Source organism: Chiloscyllium plagiosum, unplaced genomic scaffold (genome assembly GCF_037043375.1).
Source record: "Chiloscyllium plagiosum isolate Xiang-an unplaced genomic scaffold, Cpla_swu_hap1 HiC_scaffold_25, whole genome shotgun sequence".
NCBI lineage: Eukaryota > Metazoa > Chordata > Chondrichthyes > Orectolobiformes > Hemiscylliidae > Chiloscyllium > Chiloscyllium plagiosum.
In genome coordinates, this window is record NW_028270163.1 from 40,750,759 (window position 1) to 40,773,562 (window position 22,804).

The window sequence follows — 22,804 nt, forward strand, 5'->3', positions numbered from 1 at the left end:
ATTAATATTTCTTCTCTAATCTCCATATAACTTCATTTCGAAACAACCTACTGTTGTTAGAATACTGAATGGACTCAGAAACTCTTAACATTCGCCTGTATGTGTGTTTTTGTTTTTGCTGCTGTTTATCTATTATTTACTTATCTATGCTACTTAACTCTGTGATCTGCCTGTATTGCTCACAAGACAAAGATTTTCACTGTGCCTTGGTATACATGATAATAAATTCAATTCAATTCAATACAATTCCTGCTCTTATACTTGCCTAATTCTTCTTCACAATTCTCATCCAATGCAGCTACATCCCGTATGCTTGGTCTCATCGATCGAGACATATCTTTCAGAGCAGGCCGAGCCCTTTGCCGCCGTAACCTTAAAGTGCGATTGTAGTACTCCGAGATAATTGCGCCTCGAGAACGACCTGAAAAGGGACATGAAATTTAGTTGCTCGCACTGTCTTGGTGATTTCAATGATTTTGAGAAATAGAAACATTAGTGTTGAAAATCACATGTATACTAATTCTCTCATAGCTTCTGGTTCACATACTCTTGCTGTGAAGGGAAAGAATAATTCTGGGATTTTTTTTGAATCAACCTGTACAGAGATGTTGTTCTACAACTCTTTAACAGACAGAACCCGGGCTTCCTGGTCCAGGGGCAGGGACAATACCACAGAGACCCTTAAATTAATTCAAGCCCTGGATTCAAACACGTGTCCCCTGAATATTTCCTAGTAACATAACCCTATGCCTCCAGAAACAGAGTTGTTATACTCTTAATTTATACATGGGATGTAGACATCACTGGCTAGGCAACTTTTATTGACCATCTCCAATTGCCATAGGACAGTTAAGAGATAAACACATCACGGTGGGTCTGGTGTTCCATGTAGGTCAGACAAGTTAAGGATGGCAGATTTCCTTCCCTGAAAGATATTGATGAACCAGATGGGTTTTTATGAAAATCGACAGCAATTATATGATCCAAAGAGGCCATCTTTATAATCCCAGATTTTTACTGAATGTGAACTTCTCCATCTGCCACACTAGGGTGCGAACTCATGTCCCAGAATATTAGCCTGAGTTTCTAGATTGGTAATCCAGTGACATTACCATGTTGCTACTGGCCTCATGTTCATAAAATGGGGGCATGGATAAATTCTGTAGCATATATATCTTGCCTTTCTCTCTCTCGGTCATGACTTTTCGGTTTAGCGAATTCATTACTCAATCTGAGCAAGTGCCCAGTGGGTTTGTGAGTATTGCTTTCTAAGCCCTGTTTTAACTATATATCATCCTCAGAAAAGCCACTTTGTCCTGTATGTTGGTACCATTTCTCAACTTCCCACATCATCTCTATTCAGAGCTGGGAAAGCCAACCCTGCACAAGCTACTTCTCCAGGAAACAGAAAATGGCGGATATGGGCAGAGGCAACAGACTTCACTCATGAAGGTATAAAATGGCTCTACTTGCAGTTCCAAGCCCAATATGACAACCTAGTTCTAGAAATCAAGCTTATGAAGTATCATTACTACAAAAGTAGAAAACAAAAACACTTCTAATAAAATAATCTGATAAGAGAATATGGTAGTCTGGTTTTATTTACATCAGTGATGCATTGGTCAAACTATTGTATATTGTGTAAAACTTTGCTTCATATTTTATTATTCTCCTGTACAACTTAGAGAGTTGAGGATATTTATGTGAAGTGATACAAAATACAATTCATGCAAATAAACTAGTATAATGAAAAAAATTTAAAAATCACCTATAGTTCTGCTGGGCATGAAGGAGAGCACTTTCAAAGTAGCAGGATCATAGCAGTCATCATTGAGCTTGCATTGTGCACGAGGGGGTGATCTGATATAACCTACATTTTCTGAACAAAATCAGAACATACAACCATTTGTGACAACCAACATAACCAAAATTCATTTCATTTTATTTTGTAACTTTCAACCCCATAATGCCCTCCATCACAAATATTGCCTTCATGCACTTTCACTTCCCACCTTCACCCATGTCATGGCCCTTCAGCCCACCATGATGTCAGTCTAACAAAAACCTATCTGCCTGCACATGGTTCATATTCCTCTATTCCTAATCTATTCAAGTTTCTGCCCAAATGCCTCTTAAATGTTGCTATTGTAACTGCTTTTACCACCTCCCCAGAATTCCATTCCAGGGCATCAATCACCCAAAAAAAAACTTTCCTCACAAATCTCCTTTATACTTTTCACCTCTAACCTATGTCCTTAGTATCTGACATTTCCACCTTGGAAAAAAGATGGACTAATCATCCTAACTACATCTCTCGTTTTTATATACTTCTAGCAGATTGTCCCTCAGCCTCCAAAGCTCTAGTGAAAATAATCCAAGTTTGTCCAACCTCATTTTATTACTAATATACTCCAATCCGACCAATATCCTAGTAAACCATTCTCTCCAAAGCTTCCACAACCTTCCTATGCTGTGGTGACCAGACTGCACTCAATACTCCAAATGTGAACTGACTGAACATCTGCACATGACATGCCAACTTTTATACTCAAAGCCCCAACCAATGAAGGTAAGCAAGCTGTATACCTTCTACACTATATTATTCACTTGTATTGCCACTTTCAGGGAACTATAGGCTTGCACCCTTTGATCCCTCTGTATATCAATACTCCTAAGGGCCCTCCATTTAAAGTATGCTTTCCTTTTCATTCGCCTCCCAAATTGCATCACCTCACACTTGCCCTGATTAAACACCAACTGTCATTTCACCACCTCACTTTCCAACATATTTATATCCTGTTGTATCCCTTGATAACCTTTCTCATTGGCCACAACTTCACCAATTTTCATGTTGTCTCAAACTTACTGATCAGAGCAGCAACATTTCATTGAAATCATCCGAGGTGCTGGAGAGTCGACGTTTTGAGCAGAAGCCTAACATGAGAGACCTCGTCAAATGTTTTAGAAAAGTCCCTCCATTGCCTAACCCTCATCAATCATCTTCATTAATTCCTCAAAAAACTCATTTAAATTTGAGAGGCAAGTCCTCTCCCGCACAAAGCCATGCCAACTATACCTAATAAGTCCTTATTTTTCAATTTTGAGTAAATCCTGGCCCTAAAAGTCTTCTGAAATAATGCGCCGACCACTGATGTAAGGCTCACTGACGTATTATCTTAGGAGCATCCCTGTTTCCCTTCTTGAATAAAGCAACAACACTGGTTATTCTCCAGTCTTCAGGACCTTATCTGTGGCTAAAGAGGATACTAAGATCTCTGTCAAGGCCCAAGCAATCTCCTCCCCTGCCTCTTTCTATATCCTGGAATAGATCCCATCAGACCCTGAAGACTGACCCACCTTCATATTTATCAACACATTGAACATCACCTCCTTTTAAATATTGACACGCCCTAGAATATCAACATAACCCTCCCTAACCTTACCATCATCCATGTTGTTCTCCTTAGTGAATACCAAAGCAAAGTATTCGTTAAGAACTTCATCCATCTTCTCTGGCTGTGCGTTCATGCGCACACACATACCCACACACACTCTCCTTTGTCCTTGAAGAGACCTACCCTTTCTTTACCCAGTTGCTCCAAATATACATCTCCATAGCCTATCTACAGCTGAAAGCCACTCTTAGTTCTATCCTTACCTATTTCAATACTCTGCTGATTGGGGTTTCTTCCCTCTATTTATTTCAAAAGCATTCAAAACTCTTCGACTGGTAATCTATCAGGCTCACCCTTCACTTTTGCCACAGCTGACTTGCATTTTCTTTCAGCCCCAAGTATCTCAGATGTATCATTTTCATCCTCAGGTTCAAACTCTTCACAATCTGGTCTTTTTCCTAACTCTGAACCCTGCTCTAGATTAGATCCCCTACAGTGTGGAAACAGGCCTTTCGGCCCAACGGCCCAACCAGTCCACACTGACCTTCCGAAGAGTAACACACCCAGGCCCATATTCCCTCTGACTAATGCACCTAACTTTATGGGCAATTTTCCATGGCCAATTCACCCGACCTACACATCTTTGGACTGTGGGAGGAAACCGGAGCACCCATAGGAAACCCATGCAGACACGGGGAGAATGTACAAACTCCACACAGACAGTTGCCAGAGGCTGGAATTGAACCAGGGACCATGGTGCTGTGAGGCAGCAGTGCTTACCACTGAGCCATTGTGCCGCCCTAGCCTCCAACTCTTCAAGTCCTCATAGTTCCTCAGACTCTACCATTTTGTATGTCCTTCTGTTGCCTCCAGGTCAACCACGACATCAGCCTTTTGAGCTTTTGTTTTTGGAATTACTTGCGGAACCCTCTCTGCCTCTCCATCCTACATCCCATCCTTTAACACCCTCCCTAAAATCCTACATCCTTGACCAGGAGTTTAGTAATATGTCCCTAAATTGTCCTTATTATTTGGCTCAGTAATTAACTTGGTATGATTATTCTTCTCTGATGCATACACTTTACACTGTGACTGAAGATGCTATGTAAATTCAAGTTCTTAACGGAGAAAAAAATAGAAAGAAAGCAAGCATTTTTAATTAATTCTATCAATTGTAATTCCAATTATAATAATTAGGGTGTAAACATGAACAAGAAAGAGGAAATTATTGACTTATAACACATGAACAACAGTGAAATTCTCTAAACCTTATTACCTATCCCTGCACCAGGCAGACCTTCCATCTCAATCATCACTGATGGTTCAGATTCCAGGGCACTCTGCTCAGAGATGAGATTGGCAAAGGAATTGTGGACCAAATCTTCGTCAAAGCAAGAATCAGGAGAAGTAAGATCATCGTCACTGGAATTAAAAACACTGAAATTTTTCATTGGAAGTACCACTCCTATTACATTCTCAAAATAATAAAATGTTTCATGATTTCTTCTCGAGAAGCAGCTGATTTCTTGTGGCTGAAGCTAAAATCAATTGCCAACTCAAATTGAAGTGAGATCTAATTACAAAGTAATCTAGAATATTATGAGTTGGATGAATGCTAGACCCATTTATTGATGCATGATTTATGCTGTGGGGTTCTGTTGTGCCTCATGTGGTTTCATAAAATAAATATTGAGTAAACCAGACACACTCATAATGGATGAATTTGCCAACACACATTCATAAATTTTAAGTGCAAGATGTTGAAGCATTAAGTGCGAGATGTTGAAGCGATAGAGTTAGAAGCACTGAAGCAGACTGTTTGGTCCAACTTGTCCGTGCTCATCAGATATCCTAAAGTGATCTAGTCCCATTTGCCAGCATTTGGCCCAAATCCCTCTAAACCTTTCCTATACTCATGCCTTATAAACAGTGTAATGGTACAGCTTCCACCACTTCCTGTGGCAGCTCGTACCATACACACACCACCCTTTGCATGAAAAAAAGTTGCCCCTTGGGTCCCTTTCTCCTCTCACCTAGAACCTATGACCTCTAGTTTTTGACTCCCCCACCCTAGAAAGAAGACATTGGATATTGACTAGGCCAAAGAAGACAACGATGTATGAAACGACGAACCAAAAAAAAAGTTATACTGAACTCCTATAAATGCAGTTCCTTATTTTTAGGAAAAAGTTGCACAAACACCTATAGATTTTTTCTTGGTTTGGAGTGGGGGGTGTTGGAATATCGGTTAATTATACAGAAATAAATTGATGTTGTCCAAGGAATTTTGACATGTAGCTGCTTCTGGCAGCAGGATAGATAAATACATTTTTCACTGGTGTGCCAAAACGTTGTTTCTCTAGTAATTCTTCTGTCCATAAAGTCTTCTGAAATAAAGACTTACCTCCAAAAGGTCAGTCTGTCAGGTAGAGATAATTCAGCCAACAGCAGACCGGAAGTTTGCAACATTACCACAGAAAGGATGAAGACTACCACCTCTGGTGCTTAGTTAGATTTGATTGAGTTATAGGCCTCCGATTTAAATCTGATTTACACCCTGCTAGTGCACATTAATTACGTCTGTAATTTCACCACTTATCATCAATTGTCCTGGATTGGCTAACTGGATCCTTATGTACTTCAGACAGAGATGAAAAAATCAGAGTTGTTTTCTCAGTACACAGTTGCAGAAGTAATCTTGAGTCATAGTACCGCACAGAAGCAGACCCTTCGATTCAACTCGTCCATGCCGACCAGATAGCCCAACCCAATCTCGTCCCACTTGCCAGCACTTGGCCCATATCCCTCTAAACCCTTCCTATTCGTCTACCCATCCAGATGCCTTTTAAATGTTGTAATTGTACTATCCTCCACACTTCCTCTGGCAGCCCATTCCACACACGCACCACCCTCTGCGTGAAAAGGTTGCCCCTTAGGTCTCCTTTATATCTTTCCCCTCTCACCCTAAACCTATGGCCTCTAGTTCTGGGCTCCCCCACCCCAGGAAAAAGACCTTGTCTATTTATCCTATCCATGCCCCTCATAATTTTATAAACCTCTATAAGGTCACGCCTCAGCCTCCGATGCTCCAGGGAAAACAGCCCCAGCCTGTTCAGCCTCTCCCTATAGCTCAAATCCTCCTACCCTGGCAACATCCTTGTAACTCCTTTCTGAACCCTTTCAAGTTTCATAACACCCGTCCGATAAGAAGGAGACCAGAAGTGCATGCAATATTCCTAGCCAACATCCAATACAGCCTCAACATGACATCCCAACTGCTATATTCAATATTCTGACCAATAAAGGAAAGCATACCAAACACCTTCTTCACTATCCTATCTACCTGCAACTCTACTTTCAAGGAACTGTGAACCTGCATTCCCAGGTCCCTTTGTTCAGCAACACTCCCCAGGACCTTACCACTAAGTGTATACATCCTGCCCTGATATCCTTTTCCAAAATGCAGCACCTCGCACAAACGCCATCTGCCACTCCTCAGTCCATTTGGTGACTTCCTTAAGATAATCCACTTTCAAGCCAAATGAAGCCAAAATCCATGATTGGCCAAAATATCCCAACATCTTTTTGAAAATTACCTCGGTGGTTCACTTCCCTTTTCATTCAAGCATTAGCTAGGGACAAGTAGGACTTGCAAAAAGCTGAGAGGTCATTGCACCATTACCAAAACTAAATACCAAATCAAAAAGGGAGGAATTGAAAAAGACAAATTGCATTCATTCTGTGGAGCTGAAAGAACTGTGAAAACTGACGACAATAATATCAATAAAATGAGAGCACACATATTAGTATAAGAAAGGAATTTGAGGATGGAAATAAAACATGGACAAGATTTCTCATTCTCTAAGAGAGTACTTCATTCACAGCTTAAGTCTGGATGTATTGCCCAACCCAGTGATGGGGATAAGAGGAAAGACACAAGAAACAAAATGTGCAACATTTCAGGGAATGTTTATTAAAGACCTTCAGTTCAACAGATACCCTAAGGAGAAACATTCACCCTAGTTCTTACCAAAAATACATAAAACGTCAGTACAGAGTTAAAACAACCATTGCAATATTACATCACTTTTCTCCATAGAGTATCTGCTTGCAGTGACATGCTGCCATCTTGAATGAATCCAGGCCACAAAGCATTCTGTCTATAAAGCCACGTGATGTCTGGCCTATGAGATTAATAATGATCTCTTTGATGAGTGTAGTTTGATCCATACCATTATTTATAGTTGGACACTGATCTGGAATGATAATCCTACTTGATATCGTTGGAGTATCTAGAATGGACCATTTTAAAAAAAGGGAGGAGCAGCAAATACAATTTTTCACAGAAGCAGTAAGTAACTCTCCACAAAAATAAAATTACTCACCTAAACACTGGAATAGCATCAGCAGCATCTATATGTAAGTCCACACTATAAGCCATGGTGTTCAACTGAACCTTTAAGGGTTCTCAGTTTGGACAATATTAACAATAAATCAATCAACTTCTGTCACCTCTTTCAGTGAACCAATTCATAATTGTTCTGTCGCCTAATGGAAGAAAAAGGATTAAAAGGTTGGCTTAATATACGTCTGCAGATCAGAGCAAACATTTTACTACATACCAGCAGCCTGAAAAAATCAATTCAGATTATACCTCTTCTGCTCAAATTAAATTGAATTATGACTCACTTTTATATAGTGTGCTTAATCATAGAATCTCTTCAGTGCAGGTAGAGGCGATTCAGCCCATTGTGCCTGTACTGATCCTCAAAAGACCATCGCTACCAGACCCACTCAGCTAAACCTGTATCCCCACATTTACAATGGCGAATCCACCCACCCTACACATCCCTGGACACTATGGGACAATTTAGCATGGCCAATCCACCTAAACTGCGCGTCTTTGGATTGTGGAAAGAAACCAAAGCACCAGGAGGAAATCCACTCAGACACCGGGTGAATGTGCAAACTCCACGCGTGCTGTCACCCAAGGTTACAATCGAACCTTGCTCCCGGGTGCAGTGAAGCAGCAGTGCTAACCGTTGTGTCACCCATTTCAAAGAATAAAATCCCACAATACTTCAAAAGGGAAATAAAATGGACCCTGAATTAAAGAAAGTGACATGGCATTTACAAACTGTCGAAATCATCATGCTCGCTGTTGACTGTTCTACTCTCATTATGATACGCCAAAAATATTTTAGTAAATAATTGGTAATATTGTACCTCAGCAGCATGTAAAGTTACCATGGTCTGACCAAAACATAGGTCTGCTCTCTCATTAGAGAGACAACTAGTGTTGTTTAACTGGAGAATCACCACACATTAAGTGAGGGGAGTAGTTGAGGAGGAGAGTTCTTCATGGTGATCTCAGCCTGTGCAGGAATTGAACCCACGCTGTTGACATCACTCTGCATCATAAACCAGCTGTCCGCCAACAGAGCTAACTGATTCCTAGTAGCATGTACATTGCATGAAAGCACCACATTCACATCAGGACATTGATGAAATTTTTTAAATAAACATGTTCAACTAATTGAATACTTTTGTACCTTTTTTTGACACTCTGAAAACAAAACACAATGTGACATCAATGATGGAATATATGTCTTGTCCTTATATAACAGATACTCAGTAAATACAAGAGATCATGAAAAAATGTGAAAATATTTGTGAAGCTTTCATGAATGTAGAGCTATTTTACTCACTTTCTCAAAGTAATATTACTTGAGAATGAGACATTCAACAATTTTACAGAGATAACAGTCACGTTTTGCAGTAGAAATAAAGTGAGGTTATCAGAAATTCAATTCATAAAATGTCCATTACAGCCAACGGTGGTGACTGCATGTGGAATTAAAACTGGGTAGCAGGTGAATGCCAAATTATTTCTTCAACTCCTCCTGAAATTGCATTATACCATATTCTCATTAACATTCTGCATTGAAATATATGGAACATGAAATTGGGATCCTCACACAACAGATATTTAATAAATTAGCCACAGTCACCACTTAAATGAAAGTAAATTATTTAATAATTCTCTGATAATACCAGCCAATCTCTCTACCACTGAAAATTCACTTCGACAAAAATGAAGACTTTCAATTGTTCAGATTTTAAAAATTGAAATCTCTCTCTTAATGCCATCTTTCGTCCCCCTCCTCACTTCACTTTCTGATTTAATGTTGAATTGAAAGATTCTCCCCAGCACATCCTGGTTCAGACTGTGTTGTCACCAATGAGTCTGTAACACCCCCTCACCCCCCGAGACTGGCCAAGGAGAAGAATATAGACTGCTTTGTTCACATGTCACAACCTCCTGCAGAGACGCTGTGCCATTTTGACTCTCCAATTCTAATTTTACAGCCAAATATGAAAACTACACTCAATAATGACCAATTAGCACTAAACAGCCAATTTCCTTGACTGCTGCTATTTTGATTCTAGGCAAACAAACACACTGAATCTGTATTTCTCGTTCTTTTTCAAATACTTCCAAGTCATTTCCCAGAGTGTGTGTAGTCCTACAAAAATAATCTCTACTCTAGCAACCAAAAATAAATCTGGAATTTTCGACATGGTTTGTATTTTCAATTGTCATAGTTATTTATAATTATTATTTAAATTAAACATTTTAAAGATATACCATGCTATTTTAAATTATATTTAGTGTCAAGTAAATGAGGAAGTAACAAAGTCATCATTAAACTTCTTTCACTAACCAACAGGTTGCAAATATAAAACACAAAAACAATTAGCTTGAAGATTACTTACACACCAACATTATGGCCTCACTCAATTAAAGCAAATAACATAAAAATTGCTAGAAATGACCAAACATTTAATTGCTTTCAGTATTTGAGAGTGAAATATCAGAGCAGCAGAAACCAAAACAACTGTCTTAAAGTTACAGCAGGAAATCCTTACTAGTTGCAGAAAAATAACCAACTGTGTGACTTCCTGCTGTTATCTGATCTGCTACCTCTTTTTGAGTGTAATGATACCTACAAGTCTTTGCAGCATTTCTCATGTTCTTACATTTTGTCTGGTAAATGTACCAATCATCTCTAAATTTAAATGCTGCGCAATTCATAGATTATAAATTGGGATTCCAAAAAAACAAAGATCAAACTTACAGAATAGTTTATTGGTGATAAATGTAAAACAAAGGAATTCATTTGGTAACTTGAACAAATTAGTTGATTCGATAATTGGCTTTTGTCCATTTTCTCAGACACCCATTCAGATGTTGTGAGCTGATGTCTCCACTTCAGTTGGCCTCTGCCAAACTTCTGCCTAAACAGCTGATCCCAAGTTAACAAATCCAGAAGCAGCACAATAGCCCTGTAGACATAACCCACGGCAATTTCACTTTCCCCATTTCCCTATCACAATGTGGTTAAAATTCACTGTGAGGGATTGGATTTGCTCTTTACCCTGCTGACACATTATGGTGGCATTTTCCAGACAGGCTGCAAAATGATACAGAACTTGTAAATTGAATTGGGCTCATAATTAGGAAAATGTATTTTCTTATCTCATTACATTGTCTATAGGGTTCTTTGAAACCAACAATAGTGATTTACTTCAATGCTCTCATGAGAACAGACCCATACAATCAAAGTTACACCCATACTGTGCTATTTACATATAATTCCCATTTTTTTAAAAATCAGGAAATGTCTAAATTGCTGCACTCAAATGGAACACATATCTGATCAGCAAAGTGAACATGGCGAAATTCTAAGATGTAAAATTGGACAACAGTTTAACTTTTAAACCCAATTCATTTTGCCTGTCCATAAAAGACACAAAGAATGTGAATAACATACACACCACTAGGTGGTGCACTAAAACAGATTACTAATGTGACATCTCTCACACATGCAATATCTAACTAGGAATTGGAGAAAAATGTGCACCTTGAACTGGTTTTTGGTAAGAATGATGACCCCAAATCATTGAAAAAACTGGATTTTAAAATATATTTATATGAAACAAACCATAATACTGCAGCCTGTATAAAGTGCAACTTTTATCTTTCACAGTGACTAAAAATGGGAAACTCTCTACTCTCCCCATACATCATGAGAAGGATAAATTATAATGATTTGCATTTGCTTAGTAAACCTTTTTAATACTAGCTTGGGTTTAATATCAGACTGAACAAGACCATTCTGCCAAAAATAATCACTTTGTGCAACTGCAAGCAAACTTGAGGCAATTTATTATAAAATAATTAGTCACAATTCCAGGCAAGCTGAAAACCAGTCTGATCGAGACACCCTACAAAGGCATGAATTTCAGACTTTCTAACAGCTAGCAATTAGTACAGCAACTAACTTTATAGTTTCCACATGGCCATTTTCAAACTCACCTTTAAAAGTGAAACCTATCACATAGTAAATCCAAGTACCTGAGCACTTGATGCCAGTGGATTAACCCTCTGTCCTTTCACATGTCTAGAGTCTCTGTTGGCAGCCAAAGTTTGATGTAAAATAGGTTTGTGCAATCTCAGCTAGTTTCAAAATAGAAACTACATGGATGACTGCAGTGAGAAATTAAAATATCCTGCTAGCAAGGAGCTTTTCCTGAGATTTGGTCTGGACTTACACAGTTGGATCAAAATCAAAGATACTTTGATAATCTGTGCAATGTCTGACCTAGATATACCGAAACCATTGTGTGAAGTAGGAGCACAGCAAGAATTTTTACAAAAGTAATGAAACATTGTGTGGCAAACCTCCGCATGGTAAGAAGGATGTGATTGCATTAGAGAAGGTGCAGAGGAGGTTCACTAGGATATTGCGTGGGCTGCAGCAATCCAACTAAGAAGAGAGATTCGATGTCTTGGGACAGCTTTCCTCAGAGCAAAGAAGGTTGAGGATATTTGACAGAGGCGTGCAAAGTTCTGAAGGGCCTCGACAGCACAGATAGGGAGAAATGTTTCCCTTTTGTAGAGGGATCAATAACCAGCGACGATAGGCAAGGAACAGGAGGTGTAAGAGGAGATTTTGGGGGAGTAAAACTCAAGCAGAGGATTGTAACTATCCAGAACACACTGCTTAAAAGGATGGTAGAGGCAGGAACTTCCAAGACATTAAACACCTTTTAGTTATACACTTGAAATACCATAGCATACAAGACTATGAGCCAAGTGTAGTAAACTTAGAACAGGTGAATGTTTGATGACCAACATGGACATGATGGTCAGAAGGACCTCTGTCTATTTGTAAAAACTCAATGACTTTATAACCTTACAGTAATAAGAAAAAGAAGAAAACACCAGAACCCAACAAGTTACATCTAATGATCCTGAAGTAAATGAAAGAGTAATAAATACCACAAAAGCTCTCTCTCAGGGTTCAAGAGAGTGCATGCATGCCTGAGAACTGGAGAGTGACCAAAGGTTACTTATTTCAAAAAGTGCTTTAGATTAGATTCCCAACAGTGTGGAAACAGGCCCTTCAGCTCAACAAGTCCACACCGACCCTCTGAAGAGTAACCAACTTCCCTCTGGCTAATGCACCTAACACTACAGGTAATTTAGCATGGCCAATCCACCTGACCTGCACATTTTTGGACTGTGGGAGGAAACTGGATCACCCGGAGGAAACCCACACAGACACTGGGAGAATGTGCAAACTCCACATAAACAGTCACCCAAGGCAGGAATCGAACCTGGGTCCCTAGTGCTCTGAGGCTGCAGTGCTAGCCACTGAGCCACTGTGCTGCCTGATGTGGGATATGGGTAATTACAGGCTACTTAAGAGAACATTTTTCACAGCTATATACAGAATCGCTGAGTAAACAGAAAGGAAGATTGCAATCGAGTATCGCCTTCAGGCAGGCGGCGGTTTGAACAGATGGAAGAAATGCAGTGGATGTTGTGTACATGGACTTTAGCAAATCTTTGAGTCAAAGCATAATACAGGAAATGATAAGGAATATGGAAACAGAGAAAGGACAACTCATTGGTTTAAAAACTGATCAGGAAATAGAATAGTAGTTTAACTTTTCTGAGTGGTTGGATGTGGTTAAGGGTTCCTACAAGATCCTGAACTGAGATCCCTTGTCTTCATTGCATACCAATGATTTGAATGCAGGATCAGATGAAGTAGTGTTGATAGTAAAGCAGAAAACATAACAAATAATTGATCATTTGATGAATAGTAGCCTTCCCTAACCTAGGAGTGCCCTATTACCAAAGATCCACATGCCTGGTCCACACTGACTTCTCATTGGAGAAAATGACTGAATCATGCAAATAAAAATACAAACACTTTCAAAAGATAACTAACCAATTTAATTTCTGCATTAATTATACTTCTGTGGAAACGATTTCCGTAATAAGCTTCAGGTATTTCTTTTTATTAAAACTGCCTACCATCAATACTTAAAAATGTGGAATCAGCTGAATTTTAATTTTATGTGAAGTTGCCAAACCCTTCTGCATCCTTGTATAGCAGAGTTGGTCAGAACATGCAGTTGTAGTGACAATCAGATCAGCTATTATCTTACTGAATGGTACAGTACACTATAGGGACTGAACGGCCTAATTCAGATGTTTGTTCACTGCATTTAAAGAAGAAAAACAGCATTTTCACTTTGTATCACTTCTGTTCTTATTAACTGGCCTTCCATTGCTATTTTCATAATGTTTTCTTATATTTTTTGTTAACCCTCCCATTTCCATCATTTTTTTTTATCTTCCCTCTCATTTAACTGAAAATATTCCTTCTGAAATAGAGAAATGGCAATGTACAAAATAAAAAAACACAGCTAAAACTTGAAAATGCTCCATGTAGATCTACTTGACAAATGTGTTCTTTCAAATCCTTTGGAATAGGTTAGAACCAAAAGATTGGGCTGGTTTTTGTGGTTGGGGCAAAGCCACCGACTTTTAAGAAAACGGTCCACAACAAATTTGCAAACTCTAAGAGGAAACTTTGGTTTCCTTGTTGTCAGTTTATTTCAACCATAAATTTAAGGGAACATAACAGGGATGTAGCAGCAATGATGTTAGCAAGCAGACTTGAGCAGCCAATCACATTTAAGTATTCTTATAGGTAGCTTGTCAGGAAATATAAGCCCCTGAATCCCCACATTTAGAATTTTAACATTATTTTTATGACAGAATAATGAGTTGAACATGTAAATGAAATTAACGAATGACGGATTTGAAATAATTTATCAGAATGGAGGAACTTGACTTGTAGGAAATTTGAAACACTCTTTTCCAAGGTGATGGTGTTCAGCAGTAATTTGCAAACTTAATACACTATTAAAAGCCCAGCTAAAGCTCATTCAACAAAGTAGAACTTTGTCTTCCATAGGGAAGGTAACGTTAAGAGATAAAACTTCATCCGCAATGCAAACCAATTTTGATAAAATCAAAACCAGCTTTATTGTTCCCACCTCAAAAAAAAAGTCACTCGCTAGCAGTTATCACATCTGAAGCAAGGACTTCCCAACTGGGCAGGCAGAAGGGATTAGTTTTTACTGGCATCAGATTCGGCACAACATTGTGGGCTGAAGGACCTGCTCCTATGCTGTACTATTTGATGTTTGATGACACAAGGGCACAAAAGGTGCCATTCAAGAACGCAAAGGGTGGGGAGGCATGAGAGCAATTTAAGAACTCCAGGGGTTGACTGGTGGGTGCTGCCTTTTCAAGGGCTTTAATCATAACAGGAATCAGCTTTAAAAGATCTTCCCATTCAAACACACCCACTATTACAAAAGGAACCGCACAAATGTTAGCACTCAGTCCGAGTTCCACCATTGCTTCCTGGAGTTCATGACACCAAAATTGCATCTTGTGACCAAGAGTATAGGAAGAACAAAGAACTAAGCTGTCGAAAGATTATGTGCAACATTTTGTTATGTTGGAATTACCAATAGAAAAATTAATAACCAAAACTTTGGTTTTATATTCATTCACAGGATGTTGTATCATGGCCATGAATGCCCCAGTTAAGAGTCAATCATATTCCTGTGGGTCTGGAGTCACATGTATGGCAGTTTCCTTCCCCAAAGGACATTAACAAATCAGTTGGGGTTTTCCCCCCCAACAGTTGACAATGGTTCATGGTCATCAATAGACACTTAATTCCAGATTTTTACTGAATTCAAATTCCACCATCTGCCGTGGCAGGATTCAAATCCAGGTACCCAGAACATCGCCTGGCTCTTCAGGTTACTAATCTAGCGATAATGCCACTAGCTCATTGCAACCCCATATTAAAACAAACATTTCTGAATATAATTATATTCTTCCGTAACAAAGTTTTAACAATGTTCCGGAAGGTTGGTTTTTAATTGGTTTTCACATAACTTACCTGTTATGGATAAAATCAATTCATAGAATGTCTTATGGAGATGAGAAATGTCAGACTAACAATTATTTCAACATCAGCATCATTTTCCAAACAACTTTGATGAATTCAAGTGCATCAATGAATTAGAATCAACTGTACCAGATCTACAGATAAACATGTGGATATCTTAAAAATAGCATCTATTGTCCATACAACAGTGTACAGCATGAGTGCTTGAGGACTTTGCACAGTTTTATTAAAAATGGGCTGCAGCTCAAGGCATGAAGAACCTTTACAGTAAATCCTCAAATATATAAAAAAAACTGGGGTTCCTGATGAAGAAGCAGTGCTCCGAAAGCTAGTCATAGAGTCTTAGAGAGCTACAGCATGGAAACAGACCCTTTGGTTCAACCCGTCCATGCAAACAGATATCCCAACCCAATCTAGTCCCACCTCCCAGCACCCGGCCCATAGCCCTCCAAACCCTTCCTATTCATATACCCATCCAAATGGCTTTTAAATGTTGTAATTGTACCAGCCTCCACCACTTCCTCTGGCAGCTCATTCCATACACTTACCACCCTCTGCATGCAAAAGTTATCCCTTAGGTCTCTTTTAGATCTTTCCCCTCTCACCCTACACCTATGCCCTCTAGTTCTGGACTCCCTGACCCCAGGGAAAAGACTTTGTCTATTTATCCTATCCATGCCCCTCATAATTTTGTAAACCTCTATAAAGGTCACCCCTCAGCCTCCGACACTCCAAGGAAAACAGCCCCAGCCTGTTCAGCCTCTCCCTGTAGCTCAAATTCTCCAACCCCAGCATCATCCTTGTAAATCTTTTCTGAACCCTTTCAAGTTTCACAATATCTTTCCGAAAGGAAGGAGACCAGAACTGCATGCAATATTCCAACAGTGGCCTAACCAATGTCCTGTACAGCCACAACATGACCTCCCAACTCCTGTACTCAAAACTCTGACCAATAAAGGAGAGCATATCAAACGCCTTCTTCACTATCCTATCTACCTGCGACTCCACTTTCAAGGAGCTATGAACCTGTGCTCCAAGTTCTCTTTGTTCAGCAACACTCCCCAGGACCTTACCATTAAGCATATAAGTCCTGCTAGGATTTGCTTTCCCAAAATGCAGCACCTCACATTTATCTGAATTAAACTCCATCTGCCACTTCTCAGCCCATTGGCCCATCTGGTCCAGATCCTGGTGTAATCTGAGGTAACCTTCTTTGTTGTCCACTACACGTCCAATTTTGGTGTCATCTGCAAACTTACCAACTTCTTACTGAGATATTTATATCATTGATGATATGAATATCTCAGTAAGAAGCCCAGCAATCACTTCTCTATCTTCCCACAGAGCTCTCGGATTCACCTGATCTGGTCCTCGGGATATATCCACCTTCATGCACATCAAGACATCCAGCACTTCCTCCTTTGTAATATGGACATTTTTCAAAATGTCACCATCTATGTTCCTACATTCTATATCTTTCATATTCTTTTCCACAGTAAATACAGCAAAATACCCGTTTCGTATCTCTCCCATTTTCTGCAGCTCCACAAAAAGGCCGCCTTGCTGATCTTTGAGAGGCCTTATTCTCTCCCTAGTTACTCTTTTGTCCTTATTGTATTTGTAAAAACTCTTTGGATTCTCCTTAATTCTATTTGCCAAAGCTATCTCATGACCCAATTTTGCCCTCCTGATTTCCCTCTTAAGTATACTCCCACTGCCTTTATACTCTTCTAAGGGTTCACTCGATCTATCCTGTCTATACCTGACATATGCTTCCTTCTTTTTCTTAACCAAACCCTCAATTTCTTTAGTCATCCAACATTCTCTATACATACCAGCCTTTCCTTTCGCCGTAACAGGAATATACTTTCTCTGGATTCTCGTTATCTCATTTCTGAAGGCTTCCCATTTTTAAGCCGTCCCTTTACCTGCGAACATTTGCCTCCAATCAGCTTTAGAAAGTTCTTGCCTAATTCCATCAAAATTGGCCTTCTCCAATTTAAAAGTTCAACTTTTAGATCTGGTCTATCCTTTTCCATCACTATTTTAAATCTAATAGAATTATGGTCGCTGGCCCCAAAGTGTTCTCTTACTGACACCTCAGTCACCTGCCCTGCCTTATTTCCCAAGACTAGGTCAAGTTTTGAAACTTCTCAAGTAGGTACATCCACATACTGAATCAGAAAATTGTCTTGTACACATTTAACAAATTCCTCTCCATCTAAACCCTTTATACTATGGCAGTCCCGGTCTATGTTTGGAAAGTTAAAATCCCCTACCATAACCACCCTATTATTCTTACAGATAACTGAAATCTCCTTACAAATTTGTTTCTCAATTTCCCTCTGACTTTTAGGAGGCCTATAATATAATCCCAATAAGGTGATCATCCCTTTCTTATTTCTCAGTTCCACCCAAATAACTTCCCTGGATGTATTTCCGGAAGTATCTTCCCTCAGTACAGCTGTAATGCTATCCCTTATCAAAAATGCCACTCCCCTCCCCCCCTTCTCTTGCCTCCCTTTCTATCCTTGCTGTGGCATTTGTATCCTGGAACATTAAGCTGCCAGTCCTGTCCATCCCCGAGTCATGTTTCTGTAATTGCTATGATATCCCAGTCCCATGTTCCTAACTATGCCCTAAATTCATCTGCCTTCCCTGTTAGGTCCCTTGCATTGAAATAAATGCAGTTTAATTTATTAGTCCTACCTTGTCCCTGCCTGCCCTGACTGTTTGATTCACTTTTGTTCTCAACTGTACCAGTCTCAGGTTGATCTCTTTCCTCACTATCTCCCTGGGTCCCAACCCCCCACCTTACTAGCTTAACTGCTTCCAAATACAGTAAACCTGTTGGACCATAACCTGGTGTTGTGTGATTTTTAACTGTATATTTTAAATGATATTTGAATAACATTTAATTTTTAATTACATTTAAAATGCAAAGATACCTTTTTGAAGATCAATGCTAACCAATTCTATAGTAGTTATTTCTTACTTCATTGCTCTACCAGTAGTGGCATTATTCCTTCAGTTGCCTAGGCCCTAAGCTCAGGAATTCTCTCTTGTAAACCTCTCCACCAGTCTTTCTTCATTCAAGATGCTACTTAAAAGCTAATCTTTGACAAAGATTTTGGGCATCAATCCAAAAAGCTGCTTACGTTCCTCAGTTTCAATTAGTGTTTGATCATGTTCCTGTAGAGGCACGTTAGAATATGTGGTGACGTTAAAAGGTGCTGGATAAATGCAAGTTTTTGTTTACTCAAATCCCAAAAAAATGGCGGCTCAGGAATTTTGTATTTTTACCTTCTTGGATACAATAAACTTATGAAGCACTTGGACTTAAAACGATACTGCAGTTTAAATAAATTCTTTGTTTTCAGTAAATGTCTCCCTTCCTTCGATGTCTGGGTATGTCAGAGTATAGTCTATTTCCTGTCCTGTGTTTGTCAATATGCTGTTTTAGGATGCATCATCGTGCTTCTTGAACAGGGGAGTTGTGATGACTCAGCACATATCTCTCAGTATTCATCAGGCTGACTGTTTATGATTTTAAAATCCATCCTCTGCGTTGGTTAGATTACAGCTGCAGTCGGTGCTGACACAGTAAGATAAGATTTCCTGCTGAAATAGGAAACAAAAGTTACTTTTTTATAATTCCTGAGATACAGTTTCTAAGTGTTATATGTACTGTATTGTTCCAGCTAGAAACAAGTATGAATTCGATTGAAATGGGATGTTTTTAATAAAGTGCTGATAAGGCAAAATAGTAGATTGGTTTCTCACTCCACAGGCACTATTTGATCGACTGGTTTCATCCAACACTTGTGTTGCTTTGCAATTTTAATGTTAAGAATGACTTGTTCACCCCAAATAACCTAACAAATCTATGGATTGCAACATGAGACACATTTAAAAAGATAATGACATGCCATGACAGATAGGGCATTAATAATTAAGCTTTTATGACCTACCTGACACTCCTTTTATTAACACACTCACCCTAGTTTCTGTGTGGTTTTACAGGACACAGGGCAGCACAAAGTGCTGAAGTGATGACAAAGAGACAGAGTATTCAAATCAAACATCCAAAAAGTAAAACTTTCAAAATCGGCCTGGATGACAATGATGTTATTATTTTCTCCATTAGAATAGAAGAACTGAATTTTACAGCTGCCTGACATCCTGTTCAAACTTGAAGTAATGAACCCCCTCTATATCCCTGTTTACTTGCAAATATTAATGCAGAAATGAAAGCACACTCAACTGTTTTTACCTTTTTGCATGGCTTGGCTGAAGATGTTGGAAAGAATTAAACTTATCCTTTTGCTCATCCATGCTTTTTCATCAGCACTTCTAATTCTGTTCAGTTTTATCTTTGTTGTTCTTTTTTCCCCCTTCTTTCTCCACTACATCATGTTTGGTGCATTGACATCAGGGCATCCTCATGCAGCAAAGCTGCTCTAGTAGCTTACAAGAGCCATGATGCAGTCAGTCCTCCCTCCTCCACAATTATATTCCAATCCAAATAAGAACAAAGAGCATATTAAATCATAGAATCTCTACAGGACAGAAAGAGGCCATTCGGCCCATCAAGTCCGCACCAACCTTCCATAAAGCATCCCAACCCAGATTCAGCCTCTCACCCCATTCCCAAAACCTTGCACTCCCCATGGCTAACCCACCTAACCTACACATTCCCAGACACTATGGTGCAATGCAGCATGGCCAATCCACCTAACCTGCACATCTTTGGACTGTGGGAAGAAACTGGAGCACCCACAGGAAGCCCACATGGACATGGAGAGAATGTGTAAACTCCACACAGATAATAGCCCAATTTTTGGGGGTGAGAGATGGGGGAAATCAAACCCAGGTCTCTCATGCTATGAGGCAGAAGTGCTAACCACTGAACCATCATGCCTCCCTAATGTTGTATTTCCATTTTCCACAGAGATCAACCTTAAGGCCTCTCTCACTAATGTTTTTCTACAGTCTAGGCTGAATGGTTAATGAGCCGGTCAACTCCAGGGTTCACAATAAATTACTGTACAAAGGGTTTAACCTATTTAGTTTCTGGAATATTGTGTGACTTGCTGCACCTCCTGGTGCACAGCTGAAATAAATCAAGCATTTCTGTTAATATTTCAATAACTCTCCAAACTCTAAGTCTTCCCAAGTAAAAAACAAGAAACTCAAGTGATAGCAGACTTTACGACGACAGAAACTGTGAATTTGTTTATGCAACAGGCAGAATTATATTGCTCTTTAATATGCCACTCATACAGCATTATTGATTTATGTGCTTCAAAGCCAGTCACACTGCAGTACACTTATCTAAAGTAGAAACAAAATCTGTGCTGGACTCTCTGAAGCCCATGACTTGAAAAAGGGAAAGGCCAACAAATTTGTATTGACACCACCTTTTGTTACAACCAACAAATATCTCTGAAAGAATTTATGCAATGAATCACTTGACAAAATTATCGTCATTGTAGTAACACAAAACACAGCAGTCAATTTGAACAGAGCAAAGTCCACAGATAGCACAATGAACAGGTAATCGGCATTTATGATATTGATTGAGGGCTAAATATTGGACAGAATAGTGAGGTATCTCCCCTACACTACCCTGCCATAGAGTCTTCCACATTCAGCTGAACAGATAGGGCAGAACAGGGGCAGGATGGTGGCTCAGTGGTTAGCACTGTTGCCCTACAGCGCCAGGGGCCTGGGTTCCATTCCAGCCTCGGGCAACTGTCTGTGTGGCGTTTGCACATTCTCCCCATGTCTGTGGGGGGGTCTCCTTCCACAGTCCAAAGATGTGCAGGTAGAATGGCTCTGCTAAATTGCCCCATTTATTGTTCAGGGATGTGTAGATTAGGTGGATTAGCCATGGGAAATGCAGGGTTACAAGGATAGGGTGCGATGTTCTTTGGATAGTCGGTGTGGACTCATAAACTGAACGGTCTGCTTCCACACTGTTAGGATTTCATAATGGTTCTATGGGATAGATGGGGCTGTGGGATTTAATGTCTCAACCTAAGAATGACACATCAGAGCGAGTGCAGAACAGCAGCGTCAGTTTTGTGCTCATGCCCCAGGGTAGAGTTTGTACCTGGAGTTGTGTCTTAAGGCAAAGATGATACCAACTGACCCACAGTTGACAGTGAAGTTTAGAAAAGCTCAGAAAAAGCAAAATATTTCCAATATTTGTAATTCAGCGTGCAATTCCATCATTCAATGGTATATGCCTTTGTCTTAGTCTGGCACACAAGTCTTCACTTGGAACTCTGTTAACACCGAAGAAGTCACGCTTCTGCAAAATCACGGAAGAATCAGTAATAGTTCAGAGATACAGAGGCCGGGGTGGTGGATGAATTCCAAGTCTGCTTGACACAGTCATTTTTAGAGAGAAAAATAACAGCAAACATTAAGCTTGAACTGGAATTTTTACCAGTGCATAATGAGAAATGATGAAATTATCAAGTTTTAGATTAGATTACTTACAGTGTGGAAACAGGCCCTTCGGCCCAACAATTCCACACCAACCTGCCGAAGCGCAAATCACCCAGACCTATTCCCTTACGCTTACCCCTTCACCTAACACTATGGACAATTTAGCATGGCCAATTCACCTAACCTGCACATTTTTGGACTGTGGGAGGAAACCGGAGCACCCGGAGGAAACCCACGCAGACACGGGGAGAATGTGCAAACTCCACACAGACAGTTGCCGGAGGCAGGAATTGAACCCGGGTCTCTGGTGCTGTGAGGCAGCAGTGCTAGCCACTGTGCCACCGTGCCACCCACGTTCTGTGCACATTTAAGCCAGAGTATATTAGATCTTTGTGTTTCCCATGTTGACTGTTTTAAATCACCAACCTCAAATCACACCGGAATATTTTTGAACAGGTCACAACAGAAATCCCATGGACTGTTAAAATAACATGGGACTTCTTTCCAAATCTGATGACCCAGAGACTGCTGAAACTAAAGAGGTCTTCAATTGGAATGGAGCCCTTTCTCCCTCTAACCTGAACCTGCTTCTGACTCGGC

At 39.7% G+C, this 22,804-nt stretch overlaps 1 protein-coding gene across 6 annotated transcripts in view; it reads right to left on the bottom strand.

Moving 5' to 3' along the window:
• tmc6b (transmembrane channel-like 6b) overlaps positions 1 to 22,804 on the bottom strand; it is a 98,248-nt gene that overhangs the window by 41,580 nt on the left and 33,864 nt on the right. For 2 of the 6 annotated variants that reach the window (XM_088000662.1, XM_088000663.1), the window contains 5 exons: positions 19,052 to 19,366; positions 7,781 to 7,943; positions 4,672 to 4,832; positions 1,769 to 1,879; positions 266 to 421 (listed from right to left, as the gene is read on the bottom strand). In XM_088000662.1, the coding sequence (XP_087856788.1) occupies positions 266 to 421; positions 1,769 to 1,879; positions 4,672 to 4,832; positions 7,781 to 7,836 (484 nt within the window). In that variant the 5' untranslated portion in view covers positions 7,837 to 7,943; positions 19,052 to 19,366. Of the gene's footprint in view, positions 1 to 265; positions 422 to 1,768; positions 1,880 to 4,671; positions 4,833 to 7,780; positions 7,944 to 18,906; positions 18,993 to 19,051; positions 19,370 to 22,804 lie in introns of those variants that run through there. The other 4 variants (XM_088000661.1, XM_088000664.1, XM_088000667.1 and 1 more) reach the window with 3 other exon arrangements.